Here is a 16,927-nt window from a genome sequence, read left to right as displayed (position 1 = left end):
ATGGGTTCAAAAGGGGTTTTTTCTTACTATATAAAGTTGATTCACCACAATTCTACTTAGATTCTTTCCTTGAGTAAAAAACATTTAATATACAGTAAAGTGATCTTAAGAAATTTAGGCAACTATTCCTCCCTTGCTAAAGTCCCGAAACACATTAATTTTTTATTACGTTTTCTTTCAGATTACCTCTGGAAGTCCGTTAGAAGCTACAATTCCAAGAGAATTCATAAAAGGTATAAAATTTTTGAAATAAACATTTTTCACCTGAAAAAGATAAAGTTACATGATAATTAAAATTTTTTAAAAAAAATCTGTCACTATTAACAATAGAATGAAAGTGTTAACTGACATTTTGATCAATGAGTTACATTCAACCCAGTGTGATGCTTATTTATAATTAATTCAATTATTCACTTTTTAATTCATGTGAGGCCGATTTCAGGTCCTAAAATGGAGGTGCAGGGGGGAATTGTTAATGAAATGGGATTTATAAGAAGAAAATCCATCGAAACCAACTTCAATATCCCACATTTAACAAATGGTGAAAACATGCGAGGCTCAAAAATACTAAGCGACTTCACCAAAGTTACACAGCTAGGAAGTGGCAGAGCTGGAATTGAAACCCAATCTGTCTAGCATCAAAGCCAAGACTCTTCTAATTTCTCTACACTGCCTCTGATTTCTCCCCAAAGCATATTTTTGGGCCACTTCACACACATACCTAGCTTAGGGAATATCGAGTCAATTATTTCAGCATAAATTTAGGAAAATGACCTGCTTTTATAAGAAGATAATTTCACATACAAATACCCAACAATTCTATTCAAAACCGAGTGAAAATGTTTTGGTCATTATGCAGTTTCACACAAAAAACCCTACATTTAACATGGATAATAAAGACCGTCCTTGGAAAACGTGGAGTTACACCCCTAACTATTTTACACGGGCAAAGTGTTATGAAATTTTAAACAACTTACTTTTCTTCATTTAACTTCCTTTTCCAATTTGCAGTCTACATTTATTAAGGTAGAATAATTTAATATCTTCCTATTAATAAGTTCCTATCTTCTGCTTCACAAAAATGCTTTAAGAATTAAGCTTCTGTAATACATATTAGTATTGTTTTCTAATTAATTCCCACTGAACTGGAATAATTATAAGGTGGGTAGTTCTATTTAACCAATTAGTGTGACTAACCAATAATTATATAACCATAAATATAACTAACCAATAGTTATATAACTATAAATGCTACATGTAAATAATCAAATGTCAAATTAATATGAATTACCCCAAAAGCTATTAATCACCTACACTTTACAAATCGTTATTACATTCTAAATTATAGAAGCATTATTTAAAATAAAAAGGAAAAACATGATTTATTCCTGATTTTTGAAATGCAATTTTATAAGTAGTTCTAAAATACAGAGAACTAACAACCAGGAACTAGAAAACTGCATTTATTCCTATTCATTACCTTGAGGGAGTAAGCAACAGACTGGAGTAAAAAAAAATATTTCAACTACATTTGTCAGCTTATTAGCAAAGATAATTTGTTATTCTAGAAAAGTAAATATATTACATGTGTAAAGTTGATACAGCTATATGTCTATATCTATATATTTGTTAAAATTAATAAAAGCCACAGTGCTAAAACCCAGATATCTTGATAAATCATTCCAACACTTCTTAAACTAGATTTTGAGATCATAACCTCAATTCCTTCCCAGAGTTGACAGAGCAATTTCAAAGATGCAACATTTCACATAGCTATCTAGTGGTAGTGAATTTTAGACAATATAACAGTCTATGAGAGAAAGAGCATGGCACAGTGAAAGAAGCACTGGTAGCAGATGGTCCAAAGCATAGACTCTGTTAGTAATCAGCTATCAGTCTCTAGAAGCTTGTTTATTCATTAGTAAAAGGAGGCCAAGTACATTACTTGTAAGATTCCTTCCAATTCTAACATTCCAGATTTTATTGACAAGATAAGCAATTCCTGGGTGTTCATGTATCCTCTACCAGTCATTAACATCTGGTGTGATATTTAGAAAAAGAGTAACTACAGAAGGCTAAACAGAAACTTAATGTTGGTATCACTTAGCACTAAATCAAAACACTAGGGTTTTCTGAGCAGGATACTTGAAAACATTAGGTGTATCAGTAACCACAGAGGAATCAAAGAACAAATACATTTGAAAACTATTGCTTTAATCATGTACATTTCAATGATTCCAGAGTGAGGGAGCTATTCTCTTTAAAATCAAAGTAACTGAATATGAAAATTAAACTTTTTCTAAATATTTTGCTACTGCAAAAGAGTTGGCACTAATTACAAAAAGCAAGCTCATCATAAAAGAATTAAATACTGTTAGGAAGAACTTACATCTAAATCTACTTTAACTATTTTAAAGAAATCATGAAGTTAAATTACCTCATCTATATTACATTCATGTTCTTTACAGAGAACTTCAATAATTCTTGTATCATTTTCTAGTTGTTTTGCTATCCGTGCACTCCTGTTCTGACCTCGCCTTGGTGTTCGAGGTGAACCATTAATAGGTATTACAGCTGTTTCTGTAAAAATGGTAAATTAGATAAGAACAATTGCACATTCCACTGTATAAAATAATGAAGTATTCTAATTATAACTCGGAAGGTCAGAAATAATCTTGGTAACATTCTGCTACTTTTATTATTAGGCTTCATTAAAAAGCTAACAGCTTTATTTATTGAATATCTACTGTAAGTTATATACTGGTCATAGTTGCTACCATCCCTATTCTCTTCTGCCCCCAACTAGCCCAAAAAGAAATTTAAAACCCCACAGACAAATATGAAAAATGCAAGGGAAATAGCCAACTTATAAACTAATATTAAGTGTATCCTACTAGTCTGCAAGGGGAAAAAATGTTTTCTATCTTAAAAGAGTCTAAAAAATAATAAGCATACATTTATGGATTCAATTTGTAGATACAGGATAAAAAATAAATTTTTTAAAGTTTTAGCAAATAAATTATGATGCTTTTAAAAAATTAAGCATACAAATATACTCATGTGACACTAAATTGTAATTTTAAAAAAATACCCTGGATTATTTTGAGCATTTTCAATTCAAACTGAATGTGAATATAGCTATTAAAGAGATTACAGATGACTAAGTATAAAAAGTATTAACTGCCTCTAGGCCCAACAAACAACTTACAAGAAACTGACAGGATAGAGGAACATGTTAAGACTACACCATAGGATGCAATCACTACAAATTAAACCATGGAAAACTCAACAGAACAAGACCACCTGATTATTTAATAAATAAATTACAAGAAAAAAAGAGAAAGATAGATGGAGGAGGAAATTTTTAAGTCTTAAAAGCATACCAACCAATCACAAAGTAGAGATCTTATTTAAATTCTGATTTAGTCAACATGTAAAAATTTTTAAAATTACTTTTATAAAACAATTGAAAATATGGATACTTACTAGATATTTGGTGGAATTAAAGAATCACTATTAATTGATTTTTAGGTGTGAGAATGGTACTGTCATTATGCTTTTTTAAAAGACTTTATCTTTCACAGATACATACTGAAATTTATAGGGATGAAATGGTATGCAAAAGTGTGCTTCAAAATAATATCGCTGGTAGAACTGAGCAGTAGATAGGACTATGGGTTGACCATAAGTTATGCACTGAGGGCAGGTGATAAGTACATGGAAGCTTATTATACGACTTTCTTTTATGCTCACTGAAATTCTTCATAATAAAAAGCTAACTGCAAGTTTATCATAGCCAGTTAATTCAACACCTTATCCTGCTTTCTATTTAAGATGGCACTTACAGAATTAAATGTACATTTGAATTATCCAAAAGAACAAAGGCTGTCAACCTAAAGTTATATATCAACTTATTCAAGTTATAACATTTTTAAAAAGTGAGGAAAAGGCATACAAAGGAAATTTTTAAAGATTCAGAAATTTTAAAAATATATTGTTTTATATTTTTTCCCCTCTGTGTTGCATGTGGTTTCTGCTAAATGACCTGCCTTTTCTGTCAAGCCATGTTCAACATCTTTTCAAAATTCTGCTTCATTTTTCCAGGAAGTTATTGTTCACGAAGATTAATTAGGCTTCAGCTTTTCAGCCACTTCAACACTTTGAGACTTCCATGTTTTGATCTTTCCCCTATTATTTTTAGTATTACTAATACTGTCAACATTTTAGGAGCAAGGAGTCAGCTAAACCTTAGTTAAGTTTACATTTCTCTATAGTGTATTAAGTGATTTTAAATCCTACTCTACACGCCACCAAAGGGAGCAATTCCATTCTAAGAGGAATATACTTGTCTTTGCTTAATGCTATCTAATTATTTCAGCAATAGCTATTATTTAAATACACCTCCCATCTCATCACCCACTGAAGTGGATCAATTACAGTTCATATGCAAAAAAAAAGTCAGTCACATAATCATTATAGCTTCCAATAATAAAAATTTAGTTAATCCATTTCTATAGAATGCGTTACTCTTCCCTGTGCAGTCTCATTCATATCTATGCCTTGCCTCTTGATTTTCTCTTTACTGGGAGTGCAGTCTCCCAAATTACCACAACACTCAAACCCTAACTACTCCTTCAACACTCAGTTCAAATGCCACCACTTTTTTATGGTCTTCCTTGGTCTTTCCCAGCTGGGAAAACTTTCTCATCTCCTCAACTCCCATAGTATTTGCTATATTTTGGCCCAGACTATTTTCAACCACATACTCTAATTACTTGCTTACTTATCTCTCCTTCTATATCTTATACTACTTAAGGGCAGAACCCATGTCTGATTTCTTTTTTATCATTCCCTTGGCTCTAGAACCATGTTTTGGATCTAGTGTAAGTCCATAAAAAAATGTTGAATGATGAAGCAGGAGGGGCATAAATTACTTAAAATACTTACTGTATGGTTCTTTGAGTAATGCGGGAGGTGAGAGTTTGATAAAATAGTCAAGGACACACAGCATTAACTGAAATGAGATCACCAGATCATCTTCCATTTGTAAAACTTGCCCTGAAAACAAAGAAAGTCCACATCTTAAGGTAGAGATTGAGGTCTTTAAGTCAGGGAAAATTGTGGGTATGGCTGTATCCATATACTCATTTATGCAACAATCACTAGAAGCATGTTAAAGATCTTTTTTTTTTGTTTCTTTGCAAAAATTCAGTCAGATTTGCAACATGTAAAAATATATAAAGTTATAAAATTATAAATGGGGACTTCCTGGTGGCACAATGGTTAAGAATCCGCCTGCCAATGAAGGGGACACAGGTTCAAGCCCTGGCCTGGGAAGATCCCATATGCCGTGGAGCAACTAAGCCCGTGTGCCACAACTACAGAGCCTGTGCTCTAGAGCCCGTGAGCCACAACTACTGAGCCCACCTGCCACAACTACTGAAGCCCATGTGCCTAGAGCCTGTGCTCCACAACAAGAGAAGCCACTGCAATGAGAAGCCAGCACACCACAACGAAGAGTAGCCCTTGCTCGCTGCAACTAGAGAAAGCCCACACAACAAAGACTCAATGCAGCCAAAAATAAATAAATAAAATAATAAATTTACTAAAAAAAATTATGAATGAAGTATAAGTCTATCATGAGAATTTTACATTTAGGTATTATTATAATAATTCAGTCCCTATGTCTAAATTTATTTTGATTTTTCCTTCTTTAAACTCACTTCCAGTTTTGGTAAGAGTTATAAAATTTACTACCTCTGAAAATCATTTTGAAGAATGATACACGTTAGTCTTCAGTTCTATTTATTTATGAAACCTCATATATTTTCAATTTCAACTCACTCCAAAATATTAAGAAATAACCAAAGCCATTAGGAAATAATAAAATTAGTACATAATTGTAAAGTCATCTATAAAGCAATTATTTAGCACAAAATCCTAAAAGTTTATATAACATACAACTAAAGAGCTGTATATTTATTATAAAGAGCTGTATATAAGGAAATTAATGCATATAATAAACACCTAAGAAAAAAATAGTGTAGCTACACAAAATATACAAATGATATAGCTATGACATATTTGCTTATGGCTCTATGTTGTGCAGTATTTTTAAAAGAGAAGTTTAATTTGATTCATTTTCTATCTTATTGGTATCTGACTGCTAAACCACTAATAATCCCAATACTGAAGGTATAGAAACTTTCTGGTTAATGTATTAAATCTCAAATTTTAAAAAAGGAATTCTTCAAATATTCAAGGAACAAAATGGGGGGGTGGTAAATTAAGCTAGTCTCAGATTTCTCAACAGCAATGTTCAATTCCAGAAAATAGTGTCCTGAGGAAAAAAAACATGATACAAGAACAGAATACTCGGGCTTCCCTGGTGGCGCAGTGGTTGAGAGTCCGCCTGCCGATGCTGGGGACACGGGTTCGTGCCCCGGTCCGCGAAGATCCCACATGCCGCGGAGCGGCTGGGCCCGTGAGCCATGGCCGCTGAGCCTGCGCGTCCGGAGCCTGTGCTCCGCAACGGGAGAGGCCACAGCAGTGAGAGGCCCGCGTACCACACACACACAAAAAAACCCTGAATACTTAACCAAGTTGTCCTTCAAGTCTAAAGACTACAGACATGGTTCATAAGCATGTCAAACATAGAAAACATGGCGCCAAAAAGGCTTTTTTGAAAAACTCCTTCACGGTAAAATCCAGTCACCTAAGGATAGACCAAAATAAAGAACTCAGAAATGGAGAAGCTATGATACAGGAGTGACAATAAGCTTAGAATCCATTTTAAATACATAAATGAGACAAAACAACTGTGATAATTATAATTACAGAACAGGATGTAAATATTATAATCTTTGGTAATGTAATGATAACAAAAAAAAGCAAATCTGAAAGTAGGGAATAGGAAGGTGACAGGAAGAGTGAGAATTCTTTTTCTTCAGAGCAGATTAATATATATTGCCTTAACTCAAAACACAAAGTTAAATAAAGATTCTAACCTCTTAATGTTTTCATAATCTTAGAGAAATATTTTAAGAAATAACACTGCTTAAGTGACAAAACATAAATTTAAGCAATTCCTTCCATTTCTCTTATTTTCTTCTATAAAATTTGAGTAAAATTAATTTTTATATTTTAAACATAGGACAATATATTATTTTTAGAAACTTATATATATGTTTGTGAGTGCACTCATCCACCCACCTTTTTTAATCAGAATGTTACTCCAGATACATTTTTGTGCATACAACCACATAATTTTAATGATGATTATTTCTAGGCGGGTTTTGGGTAATTTTTCTACATTTTTCTTTGCGCTTTGCTGTATTATTTGCATTCTTTATCATGAATATATATCACTTTTATAAAAACAGTAACATTATTCTTAAAAATAGGAAAGAATGAAAAATATTAGAAAAAGAAATGAAATGAGACATTTTCAAGGTTGCCTCCAGTATCAGAATTACAAGAACTTGCTAACAGTTAAAAAGTCACACAAAGAACTAGGGGGAAGGAGGAACAATATTAAATAGAATTAAATTTTTTTTTTTTTTTTTTTTTTTTTTTTTTTGCGGTACGCGGGCCTCTCACTGCTGTGGCCTCTCCCGCCGCGGAGCACAGGCTCCGGACGCGCAGGCCCAGCGGCCACGGCTCACGGGCCCAGCCGCTCCGCGGCATGCGGGATCCTCCCGGACCGGGGCACGAACCCGCGCCCCCTGCACCGGCAGGCGGACTCCCAACCACTGCGCCACCAGGGAAGCCCAGAATTAACATTTTGAGCTTACTCGAAAGAATTATCAATTACTACATTTGAAACATTAGTATGTAACAAACATAATGACTTTACCTTTAGCTAGTAAAAACGTGAGCCAAGAAACTTTTAGCACCAACATAGAATTTATTTCCGTAGATATCCTAATAAACAAATAGAAAGAAGAAAAAAAAAAACTCACACTGTTTTCCAACTACACCGTTTTTTTTCATTTTTTACAATTATAGACCAGAGTTGATCGCATAATAGAATACAGTCCGTCTTAAATGCACAATTTACACATGAATTCAATTTGTCTCAATTCAGTTAGTGTTTTCACCATGTTATTTATATTTTCCCAAAGTAGTATACATTTCTTAAAGAAAATATTGAATATCTTCTACTGTAATCTAAAACTATGCACAGAAAGTAGTATAATATGACATACATGGTTTCCAATTAATGCTTTTCTGCTCTCTTTTCTAATTAAAATCAATTTTCTGTGAGCAGAAAAATAGAGGTTTGGGTGACTCTACCAAATTAACACTATGTCTTCATAAACGTTAAGTTATTCACTTGTTGGAATTAACGAGTGAAATTAATAGTTAATTAATTAATACACAATTTCCCTTTGTATCAATCATCTTCGGTATCATTACTTCAATGAGGCAGAAAATCTCACATAATACTCGTTCTGTTTCTGAAGAAAAACTCTAGAGCTCTTACAATGGTATACTGTTGGAACATGTATCATGCATTTAAAAAGACTACTTAGAAATTTTAATATAGACGTTCATGTTTATTCTCACTCAAAAGTTATGCTCTGAGTCTTAGTTAATAAAATGTCTATAATATACTCTGAAAAAAGAGTTTGTCAATGAATTGGCATTTTTCCCAGAGCTGGTAAAATGTTGCTCTGAATTAACTTCGACCTTATTAGTTCTCCCTTGTAGTAAAAGGCATGTATTTCATACCACTTTCTTTGTGAAAAGATAAATAATCCGTATAGGGCTTAAATCTATGACCTTAACTTATGAAGTATCATAGAACAGTCAATCAAACTAACCCTGAAACTATCAACGTGTTTGGGATTTTTCCACAAAAATCTCTAAAAAAAAAAAAAAACCCCAAAAGTGAAAAATAACATACTCTGAGGTACTTACAAACTGCTGGGTTGTGACAAATATATAAGTTCACATGTTCTGAAAGGAAGAAATAATTATGTTAACATTATGGCTTTTTTAAAAGTTACTTTTAAATTTTTTTCATAATTTAGAAATCAGTTTTATCATGCTTTATTCATCTTATTTTAAGAAGGATACATTTTTTTCTCAAGTACAGCATTATAAAACAAAGTTAAAGTAGATGTTTCCAATTTATGACATTTCACATATCACTGTAATATCTAATTACAAAAAGACTGGATTCGATATGTGCATTTCTAACTTGGAATACATTCTGTAATTGAACCTTGATCTGGTTAGAATCTCAGATCAGGTCATAAAAGCTTATTTAACTAATAGTGTCACTGAAATAACACAACTGAAAGTACTACAGTAAGTCCCCTATACACGAACCTTCAAGTTGCAAACTTTCAAAGATGTGAATGTGAGTTTACACGTCCAATCATGTAAGTTAGTTCACGTGTCTGGCGTACACTGTCACCTGTGTGCATCCTCTACAAGTGGTTGTGCTTTGTGTACTTTACTGTACAGTACTGTATAGAGTACAGTAGTACAGTGTCTTTATTTCAAGGCCAGGATGTCTGGAAGCAAGCGTAAAAGTAGCAGTGACGTAGCTGGTACTACTGTACTTTTCAAGGTACTGCACTGTAAGATTAAAAATGTTTTCTTTATTTTTTTGTGTTTATTTTTTATGTATTATCTGTGTGAAAAGTATTATAAACCTTTTACAGTACAGTACTATGTAGCCAATTGTGTTAGTTGGGTACCTAGGCTAACTTTGCTGGACTTTACGAACAAATTGGACTTACGAACATGCTCTCGGAATGGAACTCATTCATATGTAGGGGACTTACTGTATAAAACCTACCTATTTAGGACAATGACTTCTGGAATAGTGGAGAAGGTTCTCTGCAGACCTGTTTCCTAATGTAATAACTACAATTGGTAAAACTATTTTTAAAAAACCATTTAAAGTCTCTGGAAATTTTCCTAAGGGCATACAACAAAAAAAGGAAATATTTCTTCAAGAAAATCTACTAAATCTTGGTAAGAACAATGACAGTCTATAGAATTCAAAGCAAAACTCATTTCCTCCTCCTCTCCAGCTCAGCATAACAAAGCTCTACTCCCAGCAGGTGTAGCCAAGACACAGGGCTCTTCTCTCTCCAGCTCCCAGCCTAGAACTATCTCTCTGGGAAGAGTAGGCTCCCAGCATTTCTCATCGCCCCCAGATCTGTGTTGCAGAAAGTCTACCCCAAGCAAGAGGAGCTGAGAGGTCTGGGGCTCCTGTCTTCCGCTTAGCCCCCACTCATAGGGTAAAGTTTTACTCCAGGCACAGAGCACATCAAAAATACTGACTTCTCTTGCCGAGCAGCTCATAGGACAGAGGTTCCAGCCAAGAAAGGCAATCTGGGAAGACCAGGGGCTATCACCTCTTCTCAGTGCCCTACTCTTAAAACAGAGGTATCACTCCAAGAGAAGAGACCACTGCCCCCATCCTGACCTCCCAAGCAGTGGCACAGAAGTGGTGCCTAGGGAAGAGGCAGGCCATAAGAACACAGAGCCTTGAGCTCTCCCCAAGGGAACTCATTTGGAATGGAGTGTGGGGATGCTCAAGAATAAGAGAACTGTTGAAAGCAATACAGACTTTGGTGGAAGCAAGTAAGAGAAAGCCAACAGATCTTATGAGAGCAAAAAGCTAAATCTTAGATCATCTAGGAGAGAACCAGAGAAAGAAACAGCTAAGAATAGCTCTCCTAGTATCAAAATAAGCCTCAAGGCTAGCCTCAAATACTACTCCTGCAGAGGGAGCCAAATTTAATTGGATTAGACTGTAAAGCAACTTGTGACCCAGAGCATTGTCAAAAACAATTAAGCAGGACTTCCCTGGTGGTGCAGTGGTTACGAATCCCCTTGCCAATGCAGGGGACATGGGTTCGAGCCCTGGTCCGGGAAGATCCCACATGCCGCGGAGCAACTAAGCCCGTGCGCCACCACTACGGAGCCTGTGCTCTAGAGCCCGCAAGCCACAACTATGAAAGCCCGCGCACCTAGAGCCTGTGCTCCACAACAAGAGAAACCACCGCAATGAGAAGCCTAGGCACTGCAGCAAAGAGCAGACCCCACTCGCTGCAACTAGAGAAAAGCCCGCATGCAGCCACGAAGACCCAAGGCAGCCAATAAATAAATAAATACATTTATTTTAAAAAAAAACAATAAAGCAATCAGTCGGCAAATAGTGAGAGGTAGCAACTAGGTGTGATATCAACAGAGGCAGTTAGCTTAAGAACAGGGAAAGGATAGCCAAGGAGAACCCAGCTAAAACCACTGTCAGCTCTGAGTGACTATGCACCTGTCCAAGGCTACACTAAGGAGCAAGATTAGAGGCTACACACTGTGGGAGAAAAAGACTTCATTGAGATAGTACAGCTAAGCCACTAAACAAAGACAAAACAACAGCAGCAAGCCCCATGAGAGAAAAGAATCAGCTCCCAGCGTTACTACAATGTTATAAAAAATGTCTGGTTTTCAAAAATAAATATGAAATATGCAAAGAAGCAGGGAAATGTGACCTCTACATAGGGAAAAAAGCAGATAACAGTAATTTTATTTAAGAGAATCAAAGTGTCAGACTTAACAAAGACTTCAAAACAGCAATTATAAATATGTTCAAAGGACTAACGGAAATCATGCTTAAAGAAGAAAAAAAGGTACGCTGACAATGTCTCAACCAACAGAGGATTATCAATAAAAAGACAGAAATTACTTTAAAAGAACCAAAGGGCAATTTGAGTTGAAAAGTATAATAACCAAAATAAAAAATTCACTAGAGGGACTCAAAAGTAGATCTGAGCTGGCAGAACAAAAGAAGCACTAAGCTTGAAGACAGATCAAAAGAGATTATGTGGTTTAAAGAACAAAGAGATAAAGGAAGAAGAAAAATGAAGAGGCTCACAGAAGAGGCTCACCAAAAAATATATTGGTGTATTTTTTGGACACCAAAAGATACACGAATATATGTGTAATGGGAGTACCAGGAAAGAATGGAGAGAGAGAGAAAAAAAAAATTTTGTAAATGGCTGAAAACTCCCAAGTCTACACATCCAAGAAACAGAACCACCTCCAAGTTGAATAAATGTAAAGAGATTCACACCTAGATATATCATAGGATAAATGTTGAAAGACAAAGAGAAAATCCTGAAAGCAGCAAGAGAAAAATGATCCATCATATCCAAGGGAACACAATAACATTAACAGGTGACTTCTCAACAGAAGCAATGAAGATCAGAAGGCAGTGGGATTACATACTCAAAGAAAGAAAAAAATGTAAACTAAGACTCATATATACAGCAAAACTACCTTTCTCAAGTGATGGTGAAATAGATAGTCTCAAACAAAAACAGAGAATGTGCAAACTCATCTTATAAAAAAATAGTAAAAGAAGTTCAGGCTGAAAACAAATGACCCAAGACAGTAATTCACATCCACATGAATAAACAAAGAGCACTGGTAAAGGTAATTATGTTATTATGAAAGATGGTATAATTACATATTTCTTCTCCTAATTGATATAAAATATAATTGCATAACACAATATGTATATATTGCATCCTTGGGCCTCTAACACATGAAATGTAATGTGTTTGACAACAGCAGCACAAAGAGGTGGGTAGGAGCAAAGCTGCATTGGAGTAAACACATGACACAAGATGATAAATCAAATCCATGGAAACAAATGAAGAGAAGACGAAATGATATATAATAAAGTTAATATAACAAACTCTATATACACTTGCTCTCCTTTATACTGTCAACTACTTTAAAAGACATACATCCCAAATGACTATAAGTAGATGAATGGATAAATAAAATGTGATGTAGGCATACAATGGAATATTATTCCATAATAAATAGTAATGAAGTATTGAAACATGCTACAACATGGATGAACCATGAAAACATGCTAAGCGAAAGAAGCCAGTCACAAAAAATATGTAGATCAAAAATTTACACAGAGAAAACTACTATCTTATATAAAAAAAGCAGATGGTAATCAAGAGGGAATTTTTATAATTATAGAAAATATGTTTAATGTCAGATGCGTTGTTTTATATCATTTTGTAATTTAATGTAACTCAGAATAGAATGTTATCATACAGTAAAGATAATAACATACAATATAAATCTATGCTGTCTAATATGTTAAACACAAGCTCCTATGGCTACTGAACACCTGAAGTGTTTTTGGTTGGTACAAATGAAGTTGTGCTGTAAATGTAAATTACATACCAAAGTATTAAAAAAAATACTTAGTATGAGAAAAAGAATGTAAAACTTCTCTATTGGTTTCATGTTTTCCTGTTGAAATATAATTTACCTAACATAAAATTCATCATTTTAAAGTGTATAAATTCAGTAGTTTTTAGTATATTCACTTTGTTATGTAATCATCACCGTTATCTAAAATTTCCATCACCCCAAAAAGAAACCCCACATCTTTTAACAGATACCCCTCATTCCCTTCACTTCCCATTCCCTAGTAATCACTAACCTATCTTCCATCTCATGGATATGCCTGTTCTGGACATGTCATAAAATGAAATATGTGGCCTTTTGTGTCTGGTATCTTTCACTTAGCTTAATGTTTTCAAGGTTCATCCATATTGTAGCATGTAGCAGAACTTTATTCCCTTTTATGGCTGAACAATATTCTACCATATGGATAGATCACATTTTGTTTATCCATTCATCAGCTGATGGACATTCAGGGTGTTTCCACTTTTTGGCTATTATAAATAATGCTGCCATGAACATCTGTATACAAATTTATGTGTTGAAATTTGATATTCTGGGATATATGAGTTAAATAAAATGTTAAAATTAATTTCACTTGTTTCTTTTTACTTGTCATGCAGCTACTAGAATATTTAAAATATATGGCTTGGGTTTCCCTGGTGGCGCAGTGGTTAAGAATCTGCTTGCCAATGCAGGGGAGACAGGTTCGAGCCCTGGTCTGGGAAGATCCCACATGCCACGGAGCAACTAAGCCCGTGCACCACAACTACTGAGCCTGCACTCTAGAGCCCGCAAGCCACAACTACTGAAGCCCATGTGCCTAGAGCCCATGCTCCGCAACAAGAGAAGCCACCGCAATGAGAAGCACGTGCAGCACAACTAAGAGTAGCCGCTGCTCGCTGCAACTAGAGAAAGCCCACGTGCAGCAATGAAGACCCAACAGAGCCAAAAATAATAAATATATATATATATATGGCTTGCATTTTTATATTTCTATGTGACAGCATTAATGTAGTTAATAATAGCTTTAAAAGCTACTGTTTATTTAGCATTTAGTATGTGCTAGGAGGTGAGCTAACCAGTAACATTATCTTACAATTACTCTGCAAGGAGAGCATTATTAGCTATATTTTACAGATTCAAATTGAGGTTTAAAGACGTTAAGTATGTTTCCCTAGCTCACACAGTCAATGAATGACAAAATTATTAATATCTAGATCTGTTTAGCTTTTTAAAAGTTATCATAATCACTACAGCACATTGCCATATATACACATATAGTCTACCCTGAAATAAATAGGCTTTAGTATCACAGTTAATCTTCCCAACTGCTCTTCAAAAGAAGGTACATATAAGATAGAAGAAATCTTATTGATCTACTTCAAGGCCAATATACACTAAATTATCTCATATAACTAGTCAATAAAAATTCCAAATCTCTTTTGCAAAGGCCTGAGTGACCTTTTAAAGGCCAAATCTGACTATGTCACTCTCTAGCTTAAAATCAATAACTTTCCATCTCCTGCTGGGTAAAGTCCAAGCTCACTATCAGTCTAATTCCCTCCTACCTTTTAGCAATTAGCAATATCAAAATACTTTACAGTACTGCTCTGGCTTTGCACACATGCTAATCACTCTGCCTAGGATACTCAGTCCCAGTCTCCACATATTTTGCTTGCTGAGTTTCTATCTATCCTTTAAACCCTACTCAGACATTGCCTTCTTCTATAGTTTTTTCACCCCATAATTATTCTTCTTACCTTTAAATATACACAGTATTTTGCCCACTACATAATTTCTACTTCTTACAAATAATCCTCTACAGTAGCGCATCAAATGATTATTGCACTTATTTTTATTAAAAGATAGAATTTATTTATTTACTATAAGCTAATTGATGATCATAGTAGCATAAGATTTTACATCCCTAGCATCTAACACATAGCGGGTACTAACAGTCACTTCATTAATGCTTGTTGTAGTTTCTTAATTTATGTGGAATAAAACAGCTGATAGGCTGAAGTTTCTTAAAGGATATTCCACAAAAAAACTACTTCTTCTAAACCACCATGGAGAATACAGGTCATAGCTCAGTAGTATAAGTCACATACACCTTCCAGTGCCAACATGCTTTCTTTTTCTAAACATAGTATCACCATTAGGAAGAATTCTAAATTTAGGTCACCCTTCCATTCAGAGCTACAAGTCTTCTGGCAGAGAAGGCTAAAGTGGAAACTAGCTTTAAGTTTGTTAAAAAAAAAATGAGAACCATGAGTAAAACAAGTAATTTTGGAAGAAACATTCAGAATGAATATGATTGGACAAATAAGAAAGTTAAGAATATTAAGGGGACAGGGCTTCCCTGGTGGCGCAGTGGTTGAGAGTCCGCCTGCCGATGCAGGGGACACGGGTTCGTGCCCCGGTCCAGGAGGGTCCCACATGCCGCGGAGCGGCTGGGCCCGTGAGCCATGGCCGCTGAGCCTGCGCGTCCTGAGCCTGTGCTCCGCAACGGGAGAGGCCACAGCAGTGAGAGGCCCGCGTACCGCAAAAAAAAAAAAAAAAAAAAAGAATATTAAGGGGACAAATCTAAGGTGTAATACTTAAAAACTTTACTAAGAATGTAACAGTTCCCAGATGGAAACTAATCATGAACAATGATACGAAAAAGCAGGGTGTAACCCTAATAAAATTTGTACTTTACCTTTCTAATTTGCTGTAGAGTGCACACAACACATTATACTTCTTCAACAGTCTTGACATAACATTATCAACTTTGATACTGGTATCGATTTCTTTTAGTAAGTCAAAAAATTTATAGACACTACAAAGGAAAGAATAGAAAAAAGTGAATCCATAACTTTAAAAATTCATTTTGTTTCATTTTCAAAGCATAGACATTTCAATTCAAAACACGTTAGCTCTACACCAAATCACTATTATATATCCTTTAGAAGGAACTTAGATTTTGCATTTTACTAGAATTTAAAGAGGAAAAAAATCAACTAGTCTTCAACCTATACCACTATATCTATACATCTATGCCTACATCTACTTATCATCAAGAACACAGAAAAAAAACATAAGGGTTATAACAGACATATACATATATTTATTTCTGTATCTATCTATATGTTTTAAAATCACAAGTTCCCATCCATTTACCCAATTCCAACACAAAAACTACAGGGTTCCTTCCAGTGTTTCCCTTTCCACATTCATAACTCTTCTTTGACAGTGAGAAACCTGTGACCCACTTATCTTTAATTTACTCATTTAATCAATCCCCCTATATAAGTACCAAGCTACCCACTCCTCCACATGGGCACCCTCTTCTCCTGCTCAGACTGACTCCCCCCATCCTGGACTGCCCTCCCGCCTCCACATGGACACCATCCTCACCCTAGTAGGGCTCTGACTCCTCACCCCAGACTGCCCTTACCCCACATGTGCCATGACTCCCTATACCAGCTGCCCGCACACCCTGCTTGGTCTCTGACATTGCACAGCAAGCAGCCCATGTCAAGAAGCCCCAGGCCCCTGGTGGATGACCTTCTCATCCCACTGTGGCTCTGGCATCCTCCTCTGGGCACCACAGTGCTCCCCACCACAGATGCACACACCTACTTTCTTCAGCCCACCAGCGGTTTTAGGACTGAATTGTTGGGGAAGGGAAAAGGGAAACTGATTA

The 16,927-nt window shown here is 35.2% G+C and overlaps 1 protein-coding gene across 6 annotated transcripts in view; it reads right to left on the bottom strand.

Moving 5' to 3' along the window:
* Positions 1-16,927, bottom strand: part of RB1 (RB transcriptional corepressor 1) — a 134,942-nt gene that overhangs the window by 84,345 nt on the left and 33,670 nt on the right. For all 6 annotated transcript variants that reach the window (XR_010937029.1, XM_067713655.1, XM_067713654.1 and 3 more), the window contains exons 4-9: positions 15,941-16,060; positions 8,923-8,961; positions 7,856-7,923; positions 4,948-5,058; positions 2,438-2,580; positions 187-264 (exon numbers count right to left, since the gene is read on the bottom strand). Coding sequence is in view for 5 of the 6 variants with exons in the window: in XM_067713655.1 (XP_067569756.1) it covers positions 187-264; positions 2,438-2,580; positions 4,948-5,058; positions 7,856-7,923; positions 8,923-8,961; positions 15,941-16,060 (559 nt within the window). In the remaining variant the exon portion in view is untranslated. The remainder of the gene's footprint in view (positions 1-186; positions 265-2,437; positions 2,581-4,947; positions 5,059-7,855; positions 7,924-8,922; positions 8,962-15,940; positions 16,061-16,927) is intronic.

Source organism: Pseudorca crassidens, chromosome 18, assembly GCF_039906515.1.
Source record: "Pseudorca crassidens isolate mPseCra1 chromosome 18, mPseCra1.hap1, whole genome shotgun sequence".
Classification (NCBI taxonomy): domain Eukaryota; kingdom Metazoa; phylum Chordata; class Mammalia; order Artiodactyla; family Delphinidae; genus Pseudorca; species Pseudorca crassidens.
The sequence above is the reverse complement of the archived record's forward strand: the minus strand, read 5'-3'. Positions and strand labels throughout refer to the sequence as shown.